This window comes from Aphis gossypii, chromosome 3, assembly GCF_020184175.1.
Source record: "Aphis gossypii isolate Hap1 chromosome 3, ASM2018417v2, whole genome shotgun sequence".
NCBI classification, from domain to species: Eukaryota; Metazoa; Arthropoda; class Insecta; order Hemiptera; family Aphididae; genus Aphis; species Aphis gossypii.
In genome coordinates this window covers 7,378,188-7,399,553 of record NC_065532.1, presented here as the reverse complement: position 1 = coordinate 7,399,553, position 21,366 = coordinate 7,378,188, and the positions used below count along the sequence as shown (strand labels likewise).

Genomic DNA, 21,366 nt, shown 5'->3' with positions numbered 1-21,366 from the left:
CCATGGTTAAAGACTTCGAACTACCGATGTTTATAACTTCAACCCATAGAGTAAAAGCACTTTATACTTCAACCTGTCTAGATAAACGTTATCACACATGTGTGTAAATTATAAACAAAACCACATTGTTTTTTCATCTTAAAATCATAGACCTATACAATTTTATAGGTCTATGTTTAAAATACAATAATAATTAGTTGTGCCTTTTTTATCCGTCTATAAAAGCTTTTTGACAAAACTTTTGCGATGAACGTGAAAAGCGATGACCCAGAATCAACACGCAAAAGAAATTTACCGGCATTCCAAGGAATCGGCTCTGTAATAAAAACTAAAGAAAAAGGTAGTAAAAAACATACAATTGTCTCATTCATCATTCATTAGGTATTATTTTTCATTAAAATTTTATTTATGTAGTTGTAAAAGGTGTTGTAAAAACACAAGAAGCCGAAGCCAAACGCCAGAATGCATTGGAAGAAAAATGGAAAACATTACAAAACCAAAAATTTGCAATTGCAAATGCACTTAAGGTAACTTTCATAATAAACAGTTTTACAAAATGTGTGTAACCCATAATATTTTAACTGTTTCAATTCAGGGTTTTATTTATACATTAATTGGCTGGATAAAGAGCTATAATTTTAATTGTTAGTTGTTGAAAGATTTTTTTTGTTTTTAATTAATTAATCCAACAATTTAAAGTTGTGTAGTTTCACATATTTAAATTGAATTTGATAAACCTTCTTTATTTAAACTATATTATCTTTTATTGAGGAATTTTTCATGGATTTTTGGTATAATTTATAATTTATAGCTATATAATATTTTTACATAATTCTTATTATATTTTCACTGCATTTAGTTTAATTAATTATGGATATATTAAAATTACTTCTTTTTATATATTTTTTTTTCTTTGCTTTTCACGCGTTGAAGGCGTTTAGCAGCTTCTACCAAGACTCCAATGGTCCCTGTTATCATCCTCCTCCATTACTGCTGTTTAACCCGTTCTTTTTAGATCATTAATACGATTATCTTTATACGATCAATCCACCGCTGATGCGGTCTCCTCGCAGTCTCTTCCCAGATAATATATATAATATAATATAACTTTAAAATTTTTATTATTGATAAATTAATTAAATTGATCATATTTTATTGTTTTTAGTCATAGCATGTAATTTATCTTAACTAAAACTCAAAATAAAAAGTCTAATCATAGTTGTATTTCTATAGGGAGAATCATTGAACAAAAGAATAAAATTTGATGACGATGGTGATCAACAAAAAAATGATTTGCAATTATCCAAACAAAAGATTTCATTGTTTGATGATGATGATGCTAGTGATCACGAAAATCAAGGAGAGTTAGTACCCGATTTCAAACTAAAATTACGATTTGAAGGTGAAAAAGGCAAAAAGGTGACATATTGATGTAGATATTGTTACTTTATCATGTATACATATTGTATATAATATGTATATATTTTTTTACTTTCAAGTAACAATATACAATTAAAAAAAATATATATTTTAGTGTAGGTTGTATTTTATTTTAATTAATAATTGAATTGGTTTTATTAATGTATATTATGTTATTAGTTATTCCATATGCAAACAGCTAAAGCTACAGGTGATGATCGATTTGTTATGGACAAACGATTTTTTGAAGAACAAGAAACTACTGAAAAATTAAGTGATGATGAGATAGAAAAACAAATGAATATTTTGGAAGATGTAATTGGCCGATCAATAACAAAACCTAATAAGGCCAAAGGAGATGAAATGTAAGATTATTTAAACACATCTGGTTTAGTTACCCTATAAGTTATGTCTTTTTATTACAGTAAAAAATAAAACAAATTGCAAATTACAAAGTTGGGTACTTAATTTCATATTTTATTTGATAAAAATTATACAAGTTTAAATTATCAGAATTGTATAATAAGCTTTTAACTGTTAAATTCTGAATGTACTATCAATGCTAACATTACAATTATATTAGCTAAGTTGAGCTTACAAGACTTTTTTCTCAAAAATCAACAATATGAAACCGAATAAGATTATAATTAAAAATGTTGATAGTTTAGAATTCAAAGACAATAAAAAAAATTTTGAACAATATAACATAAGACATGAGGGTTTTTTTATGATTATTTAACATTTTGTTTGATTTAAAATATTAACTATGTTAATTATAATATGTTACTGTTCGAGTAGAGTTCTACTTTTATATATTTATTTCGCCTTTAATAAATATTAGTTTTAAATGTTTTAATAATTATTTTCATATGATTTAGATTTAACATGGTGAGATATGATCCAACACAAGAAGAACATAAAAAATATGTAAAAGATAAACCAGAATTACCAAAACAGAAGCGACCTAAAAAACAAAAAGTAGAACAGAACAAAGTTGTAGCTGAAGCAATTGTTGATACAGATAAATATTATAAAGTTGGTGATAAACTAAAAGATGTATTTAATTCTCAAAATCAATTTAGCTTTACTAGCTTATTTCAAACATCTGATAAAAGTAAGTTAAATAAAAAAAAATTATGTTGTTTCATATATGACAAATTGAGATTAAATTCAATAAAACTTATACAATTTAAAACATTTAAATTTCAAAAACCAATTATAAAATAAAATATTCTTATTGATATACTAATTTCAGCAATACAAAAAAATTATTATTCATGCTTAAAAATGTGTATACAACCAATTGTCAACATTTTGATGTTTACAACATTCCATAATTAAAAAAAAATTGATTCCTACTTGTTATAACATATAATTATTTTCTCATTGTATGTATTTGTAAATGTCGTAGACATTTTATTAAATCAATTGTTTTCATATAATATTAATATTATACAAAAAATAACTTATTTAAAGATACCTTATGTTTTGTTTAATAATATTTATAATTATTGAAGTCATACAAGTCATACTTAACACATTTTTTTTTTTAATACCCATTAAAAAAATATAAGGTTATATAATGGTTCAATAATTTATTTATTTAAAGTATTTTAAGTAGAATGATAAGTTCTTTCATCTGTAAACAAAATTTCACTTGGTGTATTTAAACAGTTATTTCTATTGACATGCACTTTTATGCCAACAACTTAGGAGCCCTTAACCCACTATACAACTTAAAAAGTTTCATACAAAGTTAATTACTCATGTTTATCAGGGTGACCATTTGAAATAAAATTTGTAGTAGCATGGTGCGGCGATGTATTCTTCTAAAATTGAAATATGTGAATAGTTATGATATAAACAGCAACTATACACTTGCATATAACTTATAAAAATTAATAAAATGCACACATTTTAAATACCCAGGTGGCCAAATTACTGTATAGATATTATTTAATTGTTTAATAATCCTAATTATTTATGTAAAACTATTCAAGTTGTGTCAAAAAGTTAGAAGGCTTTAAGTTCTCCATGTAAAAGTACTTATAAAACAAGATTATGTGCTTGTTTTGGAGATATAAAATACATGAAATATAAGTTGTTGGCATTACTTATAGTCTTGCTCAAATAAATAAAAATCAATAAAAATTACTGTATATTCATATAAAATTCATTTTACACATTTTTAATCAATATTTATTGTATATAAATGTAATATTATGATTTAATTGTTCATACTTAATATGTATACATTTTTACATATAAAATATAATTATTTTTGTACGTACCTACCTTAAATGAGTTATAATATTAATAACTGTATGTAATGAATGTTTTATTTCTCAAAATGTAAATTTAAATGTAATTTTATCATTTTGTAAAATAGTCATTTACACTTCATACACTTAACAACTTTTCATAAAAACATCAATTTCACAAATGTACACACATAAAATAATTTTAATATAATAAATATCTTAACAAATAATTTTATGCATTATTATCTTTTTATTTTATAGTTGATGATGTTGACAAAAATGAATATCAATCAGAAAAAATTACTAAACCTCAAAAAAAATTTGGTCGCAATCCATTTATTGATGACTCTAGTGACTCGGAAAATGAAGAAAACGATTTGGAAGATAAGAATGAAAATTTTAGTACTGAGACTAATGAAGTGCCTTCGGGAAAATTTTTAGGATCTAGAGGTGTTTGGCGAGAAGTATTTTTTTTCAAAGTAGATGATTCTAGATTCAAAGGTAACAAATTAATACAATATTCTATGGTTGATATATTGTTCTTATTATTTTATTATTTTTTATTTTAGATGCTGAAGAATTTTATGATCCTCAATTTAATAAAACCAACTATTCAGGAAGTCAAGATCCAAGATTTATTAAGAAAAGGGATTTATTAAGAGATTTTTTGAAAAACAAAGATAAGAGACATAAACGAGATGTTGGTAAAAAGATGTTTAGTAGAAAACTTGGAGGAACCCACAATGACAATAAAAAAGATAAAAGTCATAAAAATAAACCTACAATAAAAACAAAAAAAAATAATGAAGGAAAAAAATTAAAATCAAGCAAAACATCTTAGTACTTAAAAACTTCCTTGTTAATAAAATTGTTGCATTATTATTTCTATGAAAATAAATTTTTTTATGACTTTATTATATATTATATTTTATTCCTAGAGAATTTAAGTTCAAATTCAAAATATTTTAATAAGTTGTTATAAATGAAATCCATTATGAGTAACTAAGTTAATAGCCGTTGAAATGTTACTTGATTTTTATAATAATTTTGTATGTCTTGTCTTCTAGTCACAATGAAAGATATATAATATACCATAATATATCTTTAATATTGCTTCTAATAAAAGTACAAGAACGCAGATTTATATTCAATAAAACCAGTTTTGTATTGTTAACTTTAATATTAAAATGAATAAACTTATTAAATTTTAAGAGAATATGTTTATGTTTGCAATTTAATTTTTTTTTTTTTTTTACAACAATTAAAAATTTTAAACTTTTGATTGAGTTATAAATGTTAATAAATAATAATTGTCATCTGTTCATAACTAACTATGAAATTCAATTTTCAATACTTACTAATGTTATTCCTTAAGGTTTGATAATTATAAGTCAGTGAACACAGCAAAATTGGTTATGTTGAACAGAAATTTACCATATTGTATGTTTGAAAGGCGTAGAAACATATTATGTGGATTTTGTCAATAGACAATAGTTCTCGGGGTACAATGCTATGTATGTTCTTTTCATACTAGTCAATTTAATATGTATAATTTCACCTAAATGTTCAGAGTACAATAGTATTATTAGTGAATAAGACTTTTTAGCTGAGTTAATTGTATATTGATAAGAAAATATTTTAAAAGATAAAAATTAGTAGTTAGGTATCTAATTTTTACTTTAACTCAGTGAAATTAAAGTCATATAATATATAAACATAGCTTATAAATAATTTGCTAAGTATGTTGTTTAATGATTTATTTTTTTCATTATGATTAAAATTCGAAAATATTTTAGAATTCTCCAGTACGTATAGTTTATTGGTTTTTATTTTTATAAGCATGTATTATTAATAATTAATTATTATTATTAAAATATGCTATAATGTCATATACCAGATAAATTAATATTTTATTGAACACAATTCTCCTTTCCTCCTTACACTTATTACTTCTTAGTTGTTAGTTATTAATATAGGGGTACCAATTTGAAACACCCACAATTAATTCTAGTTTTTTTACATCACAATACCTCAACCTATTACTTGAGAAATAAGCCATTCTCCAGGATGATAAAAATTGCTGATAAAGATCCAACATTCTTCTTCTATATTATTTTTTTAATATGTAATTTATTTTATTTTATTTTTGTTTTACGTACCTACTCATACGCCTCTGTACTCTGTAGGTATTGTGCTCTTGTCCGTAATTATTTTAAATAAATAATAAATAATTTATGAAAAAAAAAGAACAAAAGCGAATTTAATTTAATTTTTAATTTCCTGTTAATCATTATAGACTATAGCATAATAACATTATGAAATATGCATTATATTATTAGTCAAAGTCAATACCTTATAATTATTTTATTATACTATTTATTACCTATTTAATTGTTTACGAGTATAAAATAAACGTAACTTGAATTTGATAGAAATGAATGCGTTAACCATTACACCTTTTTTGAAAGTTAATTGACTGGACTATATCAATAATTCAAAAATGTATTGCTTTGATAAATTTATTTTTAAGGTAATTATTAATAAAAATGATAATAATCATTCCTTACTTAAAACTATAGAAGGTTTATAGGTATTTAGTATAAAATGTACACAAATAATTATATTTCAATACAAATGTTGAATGTATTATGTATTAACAATTTATTTGTATTATTTCGTATTTATTTGTACCTGGTGTATTGTGTTATAAATTATGATACAAAGGTAAATATAATAAAAAACAATAATATAGACGTCTACGTCAATATACCTACATCTGTCTTAATAATTGGTTTTCCGGGATATCCCTAATGTAATATTAATTCAAATTTTTAACAATGAAAGTGGTTTTGCTGTCATAATATTGTGTGTGTAAAAAAATCGATAACTTACAGACACACAAACACCGGAATAAATAAAACTTGAGTACCAATAATAATATGTATAAAAATAATTTAATAATTAACGCTAGACATGAAATTTTGGTATAATACTAATCTTTCATCAATTTTAGTTATTATGTCATGTTTAAATGTATAGGTAATCGAACATGAGTATGAGCATTAAAAAATAACCAGTAACAACTAAATTAATTTAAAAATATTACCAACCTAGTTACAATTGTGTTAACAAATAAAATAATTATTCAATACCTATTACTAATTGTAATATAAGATTGGGAAAATTATCTAGGTTAAAGAACCCGAGGAATTGCCTAAGTATTCGAGATGATTACTATTTTAATTATAAAGATAAATTTAAAAAAAAAAAACAGAATTCCATCTATAAATGAATATTACAATATTTTTAATTCTTATTATATAATATTTTATAATATTTAATAATTAAATAGGTAGGACTTTATAAGTTTACAATATATATGTGACAAACTGTTGAACACCGAATAGATTGATAAGCTTTAGTACTTTAATAATAATATTATAGTCATAAACATTAAAAATTCTCTAATGTGCATAAATTAAATTTAGTGTACTGGATATTGGGTATTGTATTAAATATACTTCAAAAATCAAAAATATTTGTTTTGTTGGTTGAAGTCGACTGCCGGAAGTGGGTATCCCATTGCGAAAAAGCCGAGATTAGATAATACGGTACGCCTATTAATTTAGGGGAAACAATATTATCTTTTATTTTAATTATAAGTTAAATTAATTCTTTTGAGGTATAGTAATTTATTTAGGGGTTAGAACAAATTTAGTAAATTTATGAAAATTGGTTTGTCCGATTGATAAACTAGACTTTTATAAATAGATTATTATAATCGACGATCCTAGTCATCCAGTTCCTTTAATAATTAATAATGTAATAAATAATTATATGTTGGTGGTATTCATTTCCACGTGTTTCCAACAACGAACAACGAATAACGAGCTACTATACAACAGTATACAGAGTGCACCGAAAACGCATACTGCAATAATACGTTTTACACTTATTCATTGCGTTACATATTATTATTATTATATCTACGTTTTTTTTTTCAGTTTTCTAGATAAATATAAGAAGAAAAATAATACTATTATAGACATCATATAAAATCATAATTTATACGTTGAAAAATACAATGTGACGCAAGTATAGATAATGCATTCATACATATAATATTATATTATGCGATGTACATCTGAATATTTTATGACCTATGGTAGTGAGGTATAATCGTAGAATATAAGTATAAACCTAACAACTAAGATAATATATTTATATCTACGTAATTTATAATTAATTAGATTAATATTGTTGAACAGATAATGGTTTATTTATAAAAAAATTAAATGGGTAGTTAAAAGTATTATAAAACATTGATATCGTACGAAAAAATCATATCCTCACTCCACAGTCCACGTAAAAATAACAAAGTGTATCTTTTTTAACACACGGTTTTGAATAACAACGAATAATAAGAGGAATGTTGATTAGTAATAAAATACTAAGACGCCTACTATTGTCAAAACGTAATCTTTTCGAAATTATTACTCATGTTTTCAACACGAAGTTGTTCAATTAGTTGTCCGTAGGTATCGAAATATGTTAAAACAATATTAACAAAACTTGCTCGAACTAAATAATTTATAATAAGGAAAAGGCCAATTTATGGCTAATCTAAAGCTAATTTTCCAGAAATACGAATAATATAATTTTAAGTGTATATTATTCGTTCCGATTTAAACAAAATCACGCTGACAAACGGGCATGTTTCTCGAAGAGTCGCGAATATTCTAGAAATATAGTACGTATAGCGTACACGAATCATGATATATAATAATAATGACCGGATGATTTTGGTCAGGGAAATCGGCATCATTTTTTAAAATTTTTATTCAATATACTTAAGTTTTAAGCAATATAAATAAAATAATTATAAACAAAAAAAAAAAAAATTAAATTATTAATAATTATGCTTATTATATTTACGACAAAAGCCAACGTCTAATCCAATATTCAATATTATTTCGTCAAAGACGTTATTATATTCGTAAATGAACGTACACATATTTTGTATATTGTTTTTGTTCTATATCAATTAATTACGGAAGGCATTGTGGAAATTCCGAATTTAAAAAAAATATATAAAGGTATGGTGTTTGTAGCATACAAACAGGCAAACAGGTACACATTCCAAATTTCCAACAGCATAGTTAATATTGTAAAATGTTGTCTCCTAATATTTATTTATAGATATCGTTACAACAATAATGTAATATAATATAATATGTATTATTTTAAGCTAACGTTTCGATAAGACACAGTTAAAACTAACTTCGTATGAATACGCCATTTATCATTATTATAAACTTATATAATATTATATGTCTAGTACATATTTTATCTAAAGCTCCAAATCTAAAATTGTAAATTTTTATCGGAAATCGGAATAATAATTGATATAAATGTATGGGACGGAAAAATCTCTTAAAGTTTTTGATAAGGGTTTGATGATCCGATCAAATGTCGAGAGAAAAATATCTCAAATAGTAATATCTAGTAACGAGTGCCAAATTTTAATAAATTATTAAATATTAATTAAATCCTAGTTTTATAATTCGGATGTCCGGGAAAACTGCGACGGTGGACGTTGTGTATACAAAAATATATTATTCGCACGTTTCTAAAATCGACGTACAGATTAAGAACCAGATTTTGTATAGAATCGTTAAAAAAAACGATCTATAATAATATTAATTTGATTCGAAAGTGTTATTTCGCGCGCGATACGACATGTGAACGCGGCGTCCCGGCATTTTAACGGCAATTTGTTGTTTGAAATTTATCAGCAAGCCGGGAACGCGTGAAATAGTTGTACAGTTAATCATCATACTTGAAAGTTTTGTTAAATTATAAAAAAAAAAATACGAGGAAAAAATTTGCTAAAGAAAGAGCGATATGTGAAGATGATATTGTGGTCAAGTCGCGGGAAACCGGAAAATCGTGTACGACGATAAATGAGTCGACGGTTTAAGTTGACTTTTATGATCGGTCAAAGTTTTTGCAAAATCCATGGGTAATGGGAGAGAAAAAGTTCAAAAATTCCATTTGAAAAAAATAGTATGTTGGAAAAAGCGAAAAAACGATTGTCACTACATCATTCTGTATACTGGAGGCAACTCATAGAATGTTCTAGAAGATTCTCGACGTTCACCCGGTCGACGGAAAACGCAAGTCGATATGACGTTAGTCAAAACGCCCGTTGGCCGGGCGACCGCCGCACCGCCGTTTGCGCGTCCCGATCCGTTGCGCATCGTTCGGTTGCTGCGCACCAGACGGCCAGTGCACCGTATACGACCCGGCGCCGTTCGCCGTTCGCCACACCACGTGCTCTACCGCACCGTCCGTCCGCGGGCCTTGACCAACGCGCTACCGATGAGCCGGTTAGAACGTTCGCGAATCTTCGGCCCGGTGGCCAGGGGATGTTATAAATAGCGGCCGCCGCCGTGGGATCGTCGTCATTTTGGAGCTCGTTGTCGAACCTTCAACACGCACGCCCTAAAGCCTGCGATACTACTTGCGATCAAGTGATCAACACTATTTGCGGATATACTGCTTGCAGTGTTTAATTCTCATTCCATTTGCGATCATCAATTATCAACACACTAATTAATCGTAAGTTACTAAATTTTTTAAATTATTTTTTGATCAACCCGATTTCCTTTAAAATCAATAAATATTCCCTATTAATACTTTTAAATTAATTTATTGTGTTCGTTAAACACCGCACTTTTTTTCGTATTAATTCGTTATTTATTTAATTTTCAATAATTTAATAATTTATTTTTTCTATTATTTAGGGAAGCGTTTATTTTATTACTCGTTTATTTACTCGTTCAATTTACTCGTAATTGTTAATCGTGTAAACCACTATATCTTATTTTATTTTTGAAGGCTTTTATTAAGTACTTGAACGATTCATTTCTAATAGCTACAATACTTAATAGTCGTCAATTACACAATAAACTCGATTCGGATCAACTACACATTGTTTGATTTTTATACTGCCCCGTTTTTTCTAATTTTTCTAATATTTGTTTTTATATGATTATTAATTTTTCGTTTTATTTATTTTAGATGCCTGAAGACGTTACCATGACTGCATCTGAAGATGTCGAGACCTTCGCTTTCCAAGCTGAAATCGCTCAGCTCATGTCTCTCATCATCAACACTTTCTACTCCAACAAAGAAATCTTCTTGCGAGAATTGGTATCCAACTCTTCTGATGCATTGGACAAAATCCGTTATGAGTCATTGACCGACCCATCCAAATTGGAATCTGGCAAAGACCTACACATTAAGATCATCCCAAATGCCGAAGAAAAAACTTTGACCATTATTGATACGTAAGTATTTTTTTTTTTTTTTTATGTTTACACAATCTGGTTTTTATGTAGACGACTTTCCTAACCGCATTATTTTTCTTTTAGTGGTATCGGTATGACCAAAGCTGACTTAGTCAACAACTTGGGAACCATCGCCAAATCTGGAACCAAAGCTTTCATGGAAGCTTTACAAGCTGGTGCTGACATTTCTATGATTGGTCAATTTGGTGTGGGTTTCTACTCTGCCTACTTGGTTGCCGACAAGGTCACAGTTGTTTCCAAGCACAATGACGATGAACAATACTTGTGGGAATCCGCTGCGGGAGGTTCATTCACCATCCGCTCCGACCCTGGTGAACCATTGGGCCGTGGTACTAAGATTGTCCTTCAAATCAAAGAAGACCAAGCTGAGTTCCTCCAACAAGAAAAGATCACCAGCATCATCAAGAAACACTCTCAGTTCATTGGCTACCCGATCAAATTGATTGTTGAAAATGAACGTACCAAGGAAGTCAGCGATGACGAAGCTGAAGAAGAAAAGAAAGAAGATGGCGAAGGTGAAACAGAAGAAGACAAGAAACCCAAGATTGAGGATGTCGGTGAAGATGAAGATGAAGACAAGAAAGACGAAGAGAAAGATAAGAAAAAGAAGAAGACCATCAAAGAGAAGTACTTGGATGAAGAAGTCTTGAACAAGACCAAACCAATCTGGACACGCAACCCTGATGACATCAGCCAAGATGAATACGGTGAATTCTACAAGTCCTTGACCAACGACTGGGAAGACCATTTAGCCGTCAAACACTTCTCCGTTGAAGGACAACTTGAATTCAGAGCACTGTTGTTCATTCCCAAGCGCGCGCCTTATGATATGTTTGAAAACAAGAAGAAGAAGAACAACATTAAATTGTACGTTCGTCGTGTCTTCATCATGGACAACTGTGAAGATCTCATGCCTGAATACTTGAACTTCATCAAGGGTGTTGTTGACAGCGAAGATTTGCCATTGAACATCTCTCGTGAAATGCTCCAACAAAACAAGATCTTGAAGGTGATCAGGAAGAACTTGGTTAAGAAGTGTTTGGAATTGTTCGAAGAATTAGCTGAAGACAAGGACAACTACAAGAAATTGTACGAACAGTTCAGCAAGAACTTGAAACTTGGAATCCACGAAGACAGCCAGAACAGAAAGAAACTCTCAGACTTGTTGAGATTCCACTCCTCAGCCAGTGGTGACGAACCATGCTCCTTGAAAGAATACGTTGCACGCATGAAGCAAAACCAGACACACATTTACTACATCACTGGTGAAAGCCGTGAACAAGTATCCAACTCGTCATTCGTTGAACGTGTCAAGAAGCGTGGTTTCGAAGTCATCTACATGACTGAACCCATTGATGAATACGTCGTCCAACAAATGAAAGAATACGACGGCAAGAACTTGGTATCTGTCACCAAAGAAGGTTTGGACTTGCCCGAAACTGACGAAGAAAAGAAGAAGCGCGAAGAAGATCAAGCCAGATTCGAGAAATTGTGCAAAGTCGTTAAGGACATTTTGGACAAGAAAGTTGAAAAAGTTGTCATCAGTAACAGACTTGTCGAGTCACCCTGTTGCATTGTCACATCTCAGTACGGTTGGACTGCCAACATGGAACGTATCATGAAGGCACAAGCTCTAAGAGACTCATCGACCATGGGTTACATGTCAGCCAAGAAACACTTGGAAATCAACCCTGACCACCCAATCATTGAGACACTCAGACAAAAAGCCGAAGCTGATTCCAACGACAAGGCTGTAAGAGACTTGGTCATGCTTTTGTTCGAGACCAGCTTGTTGTCATCTGGCTTTGGACTTGAAGACCCACAAGTTCACGCTTCCAGAATCCACCGAATGATCAAATTGGGTTTGGGCATTGATGAGGATTTGCCAGTAGCTGAAGAAAAATCTGCTGAAGCTGAAGCAGAGCCTGTCGTCGAAGCTGATGCTGAAGACTCATCTCGCATGGAAGAGGTTGATTAATTTATTACAAAGTGAATTTATTTTGAAAGAACATTTCCTATATTTTTTATTGTTATATATTATTTTGAGACTGATTTGTCCATTCTTTTTTTTTTTTTTCTTTCTTTTTATTTCAAATTTGTTCCAAAATTTATTACTAACATGGCAATTTATTTAAATCTGTTAGATTTATTTATTATTCATGTACACATGTTTAAGTAAACTTGGAATATTCTAGTTGTATAAGGTGTTTACGAGTTTTACAGATAATAAATATACATGGAATAATTTTTGTACATAAACTGATCAAATATTTTTAATGTTAAGCGTTACCTAATTATCCGCTCTTTATTATTCTGTATTGTGAGTAGACTTCTTGTATGTTGTTAAAAACATCCATTGTACAGATAATTTAAATAAAGGTGCAACTCATAAAAAGCAATAATTTGGTATTTATTTCGAAAAATATATCAGTTATTTGTTTTTGGCGATGTAATTTCATTACAATATGCTAAACTTGTTAAGATCGTCAGTTGCTTGGTTTATGTTAATAACAAATTGTAGTGTCTTGAATTTATAGTTGAGGTCTGATGGTTAAGTCATAGAACACAATATCAGGAGTGAATAAAATTTAATAGGTCGATTTAATAATATCACTGCAAAATAACTGTATTTGTATGACAGTTCAAGAACTCGAAAATAAATAATTTATTAAACAATTAACTTGATATTAATTACCAAGTAATAGAAACCTAATAATCATAGAATTTAGATTTGTATGGGTTGGATCATAGACATATTGTTAATATGTCTATGGGTTGGATAGCAAGTAAACTACGACTGACAGGTAAACAATGTAAATTGGTCTCATTCTATAAATTGGTCGTCTTAAAGACAGGAAGTATATTTATTATTTAGTCATGTTAAAAAGCTTTGAACATAGTAAGTAATTTATTTAACATAATAAAATAATTTAAAGTAACCTAGTTTTCAAATGAATTTCTTGAAAACCTGAACTTAATTTAAATGACTTATTAATCAATTCAAAATCAAATAAATTATGGATTTAATAGAATGTTTGCTATTTTTTCTGTACTAACAAGTCGTACGGATAAATAAAAATTTTAATCATTATTTAACAGTGATGTTTAAACTATCAAACAATTATGAGTGATCACTATAACATATCAATTGGTTTTATATTCCTTCATTTTTTATTTTATTTTTTTATTCCATTAATTATCATTGGAGGTGATTGTTACTATTATGATTTTAAACCAAACGGATACACAAATTATTATTGAGCATGGTTTTATTACCAGTTTAAAAAAATAACTAACACTATCTTTAGGAATTTTAAGAGATATGAGTACCATAAAAATATATGGTAAGAATAACATTATTAGATGAGAATGATTAATTCAGTGGTAAAAAAGTGCCTCATTATCTATGGCAATACATACCATTTTCCAATAAATTCAAAATTTAAATATATAACATTCCAAGTGGAATACATTATGTACTTAAAACCATATAAATATTTTTATTCATTAAGAATAAATTTAGTTGCATTTTAAAATGTTGATAATTTACATTTTTATTGTTATTGAGTTGGTAATATCTAAATTGTTGGAGTACATTAACATTTACATCTTTTGAATTATTTTTTATATTCTTAATTCTAAGTTTTTGACATACATGTTCATGAGTAGATTTATTTGATGTGCGAGCAGATTTAGGTGTATTGTTGGCTGTATTACCTACATTCCATGACAAATGTTTCATATTAATTTATAAAGTTAAGAATTTATTATTAATATTATCAATTTGGGTAAATTTAAAATTATTACAATGCCTTTTACATTATCGAGATTTATATCCAAACAAAAATGTGTATTATACTAATAAAATTCATAAATATTAATTTTTCAATAGTTATTATAAAAATGCTCGAATATTTGAACGCCTAAAAACCACAAATGTTATCTAATCTTACTTAAAATTAGTTCATTATTAACCATATTATGAATAATTGAACATTTATCTAAAAATGTTGTAACCATATAAAATTAGAAAGAATAGATAGAAATAGATAGAATAGTTGTGTAAAATAAAATATTAATAAATATTACATTTTTATTTATGGTTTTATGAGGAGGAAAAAACACTAACTAGTTAACTATTAATGTTTGATGTTTTTCATAGGTATTTAAATGCCAGCCATATTATTAATCAGTAGTTATTAGTTTAATTTAAATGAATAAAATAATAAAATTACTAATAAGTAATAAGGTTAACAAGTACAATACTGATAGTTTAAAACAAAACTCAGAATTCAAAATCATTTTAAGTAGTGAAAACCAATTCAAAAGGTATATCATAAAATACTGTAAATGTTAAGCAAAATACGGTTAAAAAATATTAAAATTATAGTTATGCACAATGATAATTTTTTTTTTTATATAAAAGTATTAGTAATTCTCTTTAAAAATTCAGTTTACGATTACAAACGAATAATTTCATTCGTCTAGTAACTATAAGTTGTTTTTATTGTTTAATAAAATTTATAGGTATAGTTATTTTTTTAACTAGAAATGTTTAAGTAGTTTTTATATCAATACCCATATTGATCATATTAAATTTTAGGCTAAATTAAATAAAGTAATAATGTTTAAAAATAAGAAGAACTTTATTCAACTTGATTGTTATGTACAAAAATGGATTCCAGACTTTTGGAATTGTATTAAGAGTTTTCTGATTCTGTGAATCTGTAAACAAGAAAGAATATTGGATTAAATTACAAATCTATAAATTAACAAAATAAATATTTATAAATTATAAAACAGGCAATTGTAGCTCTTACTTGCATTTTAGACAAGTGTAAAATACAGTTTGTCCTTCATCAGCTGATCTTAATTGCATAGCAGCATAGGACATTTGATTGTGACCACATTGACTACATCTTCTCTCGGCAATCGGACCATCATCTGCATCATTTTTGTTGTGTTCAGTTTTTACTACATTATCCATATCTTCTACAGAGTTCAAAATAATATTGTATTCAGCAACAGAATTTCCATAAACTGTAACAATAAATAACAACTAATATTAATGCTTAGTAATCATTAATAATAAATCTGTTTATAGTTATTTGATAGATTATCTTGAACAACGAATTGGTCCATGCTATCCAATATCAATCAACAATTTTTAAACAAAAAGAGTAAAGCTAACAGCTAAGTTGAAAAAGACAGTGTTAATTGAAAAACCATTTTTGTAGGTTTTACAGTAGTTTTATTAAAAAACAAAAAATATCTTAATATTAATGATTAAAAACTCGAGTTTTTTCTTAAATACTTGTTTATATTTACAATTAAGTTTATATTAGTTGTTTTATTTAATAAAATAACATTTAAATTTTTTTTATTAAACAGATACCTATCCCATGACTAATGACAGTTGGCTGAAATAAGAACATTAAATATGACACAAATATAATTAATTTATGATTATTAAAAATAAAATGATAATTGCTTTTAACTTACTTTCTGGCCCAAAAACTGTTTTACATGAATAACACTTAATAAATTCTTCCATACTCAATGACGGCAGTATTGAACCACATTTTGAGCAAAATCCTGGATATGTTTCAATGTCGTTGTTTGCTTCCATTTGACTTATATTTTCTATAACAGGATCAAAACAAAATTAAATATATTGACAATTTAATGTTTGGCGGTAGAATACAAATACTTGTATAGGATGATTCACTGAGCATTCTCAACTCTACTGTTTATTTAATCATGCTTTTACTCAAATTTAAAACATACTACTGAACCAACACTCTTATTAGAGACCATGCTTTCAAAAATTGATTTTTATGCTTTTTATTAAGTTTGTGTTGAATGGCAACAGATGATACGAACATTACAAACTTCTTTTTGTCTTAATTAGTAACTATCTAACTTATTTTCTATGAATTGTTAATTAAGTAGCTTTATATTTTTTTTTAAAAGTTGATGTAATTATATAAATTGAAATTTGAATGAAAAAAGGGGTATATGATGATTAAAATATTATAGAAATTAATTAGTAATCTATTCTTTAATTTATATAAAGATATAGATAAAAGTGGTATCTAACATCTATATATATAAAGTAAATTATTCTAAAGTTTTAGTATAAATGCTCTAAAATACTTACCAATCAGCTAACAAATCAAAATAAAGGTTCCACAGATATCAGTCGACACTTAATTTAGATGATGTATAAAATGAAGTTTCAAGTTTCAAAGCTGGATGACGGTTTTTCGACTTTTCGTACGACTCGTGCTTACCGGCCACCGCTCAGTTGAAGTGTACAGATTATCAATTCATTAGTGATAAACTGATAAGAAACTTTGTATATTGGGTTGCATTGAATGAGGATTTAGGAGTGTTATATCAAAAGTTCAATCCTCCTCAGATCCTATTTCAGATTTGTATGGTTACATCACGGACTAACATATTATAATTATAATATATAATATAAAATTATAATTAATATGATGTATCATGTATATTATTATATCTTAGTCCGCGAACTTTATAAATAAGGTAATACTAATTTGTTTTTCTAATATAAGTACCGGAAGAAGAAAAATACCTAAAACTTAATTTTACCTATATAAAATATTCCAATTTGTACTTTTTTTTCCCCTAAGACTTTTTTTCCTGGAGACTTTTTTTCCGAAACTTTTTCCCCTAGACTTTTTTTCTTACCATCCATAGAACATCGGTGTTATGGCGAAACGGGCAACCCGACAAAGCATTAGTCACGACTCACAAGCATAGTATAATATACCGTGGCCACAAGTTTACAAGAAAATAAGTAAATGTAGTTGTTCATGCTGTCAACTATGTCAACTATATGTCATGTATCTTCAACTGCTTCAAGTATACTGCGTGTAGCCTTCCAAGATTGGCGCAGGGTATAGATGCTCACAGGCTAAATTTGTTAAAAATTGAAATCAAATAGTATGGAAGTTGAGGTACAAATTAGTGGAAAATACATACGAAAAATTACCAGCAATAATGTATAAGAATGAAAAAAGGAATGAGAAAATAACTTTGTTTACATTAAAATAAAAAATTGTTAGGTAGTTAATCTTTTGTGTTACAAATACTTAATACAAATTACCAAAAAACAGTTGATTAAATGCAGATAACCAATATAGTTTGCATTAAGTGAAGCACATATTATTATGTACTTGCCCCCCTTCAACCTATTTATAACTGCTACATAATCATATACAATAGACTATAATATATTGTAAGAAATAAATTATATGTTTTGATTTAAATTGGAGATGAATTAAAAAATATATATCCTTCCCTGTAATTGTAATAACAATAATACAATATATAAACTTCATATTATCATGGAAGATTCCAAAATACGAATAGATATTATATTATACTGTTTAAAATTTGTTTTAATAATGAAGAAAACTGCATTGACATTTCTGTCTACGTCCGTAAAGCGCCAATAAACTTAAATATTTGAACCGAATTCAAGTCTAGATGACGCTAGTAACACGACCTTCCCACAAATTCTTGATAAGAACCTCCGGTAGTCCCCGGCGGTGTGAATAAATGTGATAGTATATTTGAGTGTAGATAACTTTTTTTTTCATGCGAGATCTGAAATCGTTTAATTAAAAAATACTTAGATTTCATTTAAATTTTATTCTGCGGTTTCACGTTGGACGTGTAATCAGCCGCAGAGCTATTTGAATGGCCTATACCGACTTTTGTACGTGAATATTGCCGCAACAATGTTGGGAAATCTGAGGTCCGTCGTCCGGAACTTTGCAAATAGTAAGAATATAATTTCACTCAATTTATGATTATTTTCCTTAGGTATTTGTGTTTTTTATATTTCACGAGTCTTTAAAATATCTTAGTCCATAAATTTTGATTAATTTCTAAAAACATTGTATTATCTATTTATATTTAATTTTATTGTAGCCACAAATTATTCACTTGTACTTAATATGTTCATAATTTTTTTTTTTTTTGAAAAGTGTGCCAGTTTACTGTAGATTTTGTGTGCCTATTCTGGTTAATAATTTTAATTAATTTCTGATTTGTGTACAATTTACATTTGAATAGTATTCATTTATTTCTTAAATGCAAGGATTTGTAACTTTGTAGTGTCTTACTTCCTTAAAAGTTTATAGGTTAAACATTTTATTTGATATTTTTAGTGTTTCATTACTCTAAAAAATATAAGTATTAGCAACATTTATATCCGTACATTTAAATTTTGAGAATGTTTAATATGATTCTTTAAATAACATATCATTTTGATTCTTAACACGTGGTTATTTTAATTCTTTGGATATAGACAAATGCATTTCGGTAAAATGTATATGTTAAAGTTTTAAAACCAATAGCTTATAAATTGTATTATAATTTATTTATTAACAATTAAATTTATTTTTAGTTACTATTGCTGCTGAAAGACATTTGCATCCAACAATACGTTCTATTTGTTCTTTAAATCAATCACCTTTGGGTTCGCCAACATTACCTATTTCTATTAAACTGCCTACAATACCAACAAAAAAAATTATAGACAAGCCGAGTCCTTGTATTCCTTTAAGAATCCCTCGACCAACAATATCCATTCCATTGACTGATCCGTTGGTGAATAATGATAATGAAATTCAAGCAGCTCGACTGATAGTAATTCGCCGTAAGAAAATGAAGAAACATAAATTGAGAAAGTTAAGAAAGCGCATGAAGTATGTGTGGGCCAAAGTTCGACAAAAGAGAGAAATGAGAAAAGAAAAAGCTTTTCAAGCTGAACTAATGGGACAGGTAAACTATAATAATTTTAATGAATTAGTCTAATTTATATTGTTAAAATGTATTAGTAAACAAAACAGTTGGTTAATAGTTAATTATATTTTTAAACATTCATAAAGTTAGAGTTAACAATTTTAAAAGTAATATTTTTTTAAACAAGTTTACAACATTTTAAGAATTTATATTTTGTTTATTACATTTATTGATTTAACATTATAACAGTTAATAAATGTACACAGCTGAACAACTTTTGTTATTTGATTTTGGAATGCAATTTTATCATAGAGGACGTCATGAGTACTCTCATGTTTTGTCTCCATCCACGACATAGCTAATTTTGGTTCACCAGTTTCAATAGTGTGCTGTTAGTTTATATATTGGTGTGAATAGACTTATTATAAAATGTAAAGGTTCAATTATTATCTTGAGCCCCATGTAACCTTTTATTAATATTATTATTAACTTTTTAAGTAAGTTATGATGATTTTAAAATGTACCGTTTCAAAGAAGTCATAACTTAAAAATAATATCAATAAAAGCCTACATGGGGCTTTAGATAATAATCTTACATTTAAATTGTATAATAGGTCAATTCACTCTAATATTAAAACCAACATCACATTATTAAAACTGGCGAATGAAATTTTACTTTGTTGTACATGTGTAAGACAGACAACACATGCAGGTATGACATCCTCTTAATATTTTAATTTTATAAATTAGAGTATTATTTACTTCTATATACTGGATTATTTTATTGAAATACAACTCATAAATTCAAAGAAGTTCATGTTTTGAAAAAAAAAGTTGATTATCCAACATTTTACAAAATAAGAAAAATAGTGTAAGTTTTAAAAAAAATTGTTTTTAATTTTAAACTGTATAAAATATTATTACTCATTATTTGGTAAGAATAAAATGTTAATTATTAAAAATTATAAAATCAATTACTTTGTTAGTAATTATTTATTGATTTTCAGTTATATTAAATTTGTTAGGGGAGCATATAACTAAATTATTCAAAAAAGAGATAAATATTTGTATTCAATATCTATAGACTATAGAAGATTTAAACAATTCACGTGTCATTATTTTATTTTGATATAAAAATGTGTACATTTCTATGGGTTATTATAATAAGATAACATATTATGTACTTACAATGTTTATTAATGACTATTATTCAAATTTTTACAGGTAAAAGAAGCTGAAAAGTTTAGTGCTGCTAATTATGTGCAAGAAAAATTGAATATTGTTAATATGACAATATTACCAAATAGATGGAGAGGAAAACGATTACCCGAATTTGTTATAAAAGATTTAATAGCCAAAGCTCAAGCTAAGAAACAAGCAAAAATTGAAGCTGTAGAACGAAGAAAAAAATTTTTGGCTTCTTATAAGCCTGATAAATTTTAAGATTGTAAGCGATTTAATACAAAATAATAGTACAATAATATTGTAAGTTTGGGTATTTGTTTTTAATTATAATTCATATCTAATATAGA

General features: G+C 27.2%; 4 protein-coding genes across 4 annotated transcripts; 3 read left to right on the top strand and 1 right to left on the bottom strand.

Moving 5' to 3' along the window:
• The first annotated feature begins 107 nt into the window (after positions 1-107).
• Positions 108-4,597, top strand: LOC114119305 (probable RNA-binding protein CG14230). Its single transcript, XM_027980816.2, has 7 exons — positions 108-340; positions 415-527; positions 1,234-1,419; positions 1,600-1,784; positions 2,298-2,533; positions 3,942-4,181; positions 4,250-4,597. The coding sequence occupies exons 1-7, from the start codon at positions 247-249 to the stop codon at positions 4,519-4,521; spliced, it is 1,326 nt and encodes a 441-aa protein (XP_027836617.1). The 5' UTR covers positions 108-246; the 3' UTR covers positions 4,522-4,597.
• A 5,532-nt stretch (positions 4,598-10,129) lies between these two features.
• Positions 10,130-13,455, top strand: LOC114119293 (heat shock protein 83). The gene is made up of 3 exons (XM_027980800.2): positions 10,130-10,301; positions 10,764-11,032; positions 11,117-13,455. Exons 2-3 carry the CDS (start codon positions 10,764-10,766, stop codon positions 13,029-13,031), a joined length of 2,184 nt encoding a protein of 727 aa, XP_027836601.1. The 5' UTR covers positions 10,130-10,301; the 3' UTR covers positions 13,032-13,455.
• Positions 13,456-15,678: 2,223 nt separating this feature from the next.
• On the bottom strand, positions 15,679-17,385 carry LOC114119296 (DNA-directed RNA polymerase I subunit RPA12). The gene is made up of 4 exons (XM_027980804.1): positions 17,214-17,385; positions 16,556-16,696; positions 15,874-16,093; positions 15,679-15,778 (listed from the first exon to the last, which is right to left on the bottom strand). Exons 2-4 carry the CDS (start codon positions 16,680-16,682, stop codon positions 15,754-15,756), a joined length of 372 nt encoding a protein of 123 aa, XP_027836605.1. The 5' UTR covers positions 16,683-16,696; positions 17,214-17,385; the 3' UTR covers positions 15,679-15,753.
• A 1,268-nt stretch (positions 17,386-18,653) lies between these two features.
• Positions 18,654-21,362, top strand: LOC114119295 (uncharacterized). Its single transcript, XM_027980802.2, has 3 exons — positions 18,654-18,868; positions 19,497-19,873; positions 21,059-21,362. Exons 1-3 carry the CDS (start codon positions 18,826-18,828, stop codon positions 21,275-21,277), a joined length of 639 nt encoding a protein of 212 aa, XP_027836603.2. The 5' UTR covers positions 18,654-18,825; the 3' UTR covers positions 21,278-21,362.
• Positions 21,363-21,366: the final 4 nt, after the last annotated feature.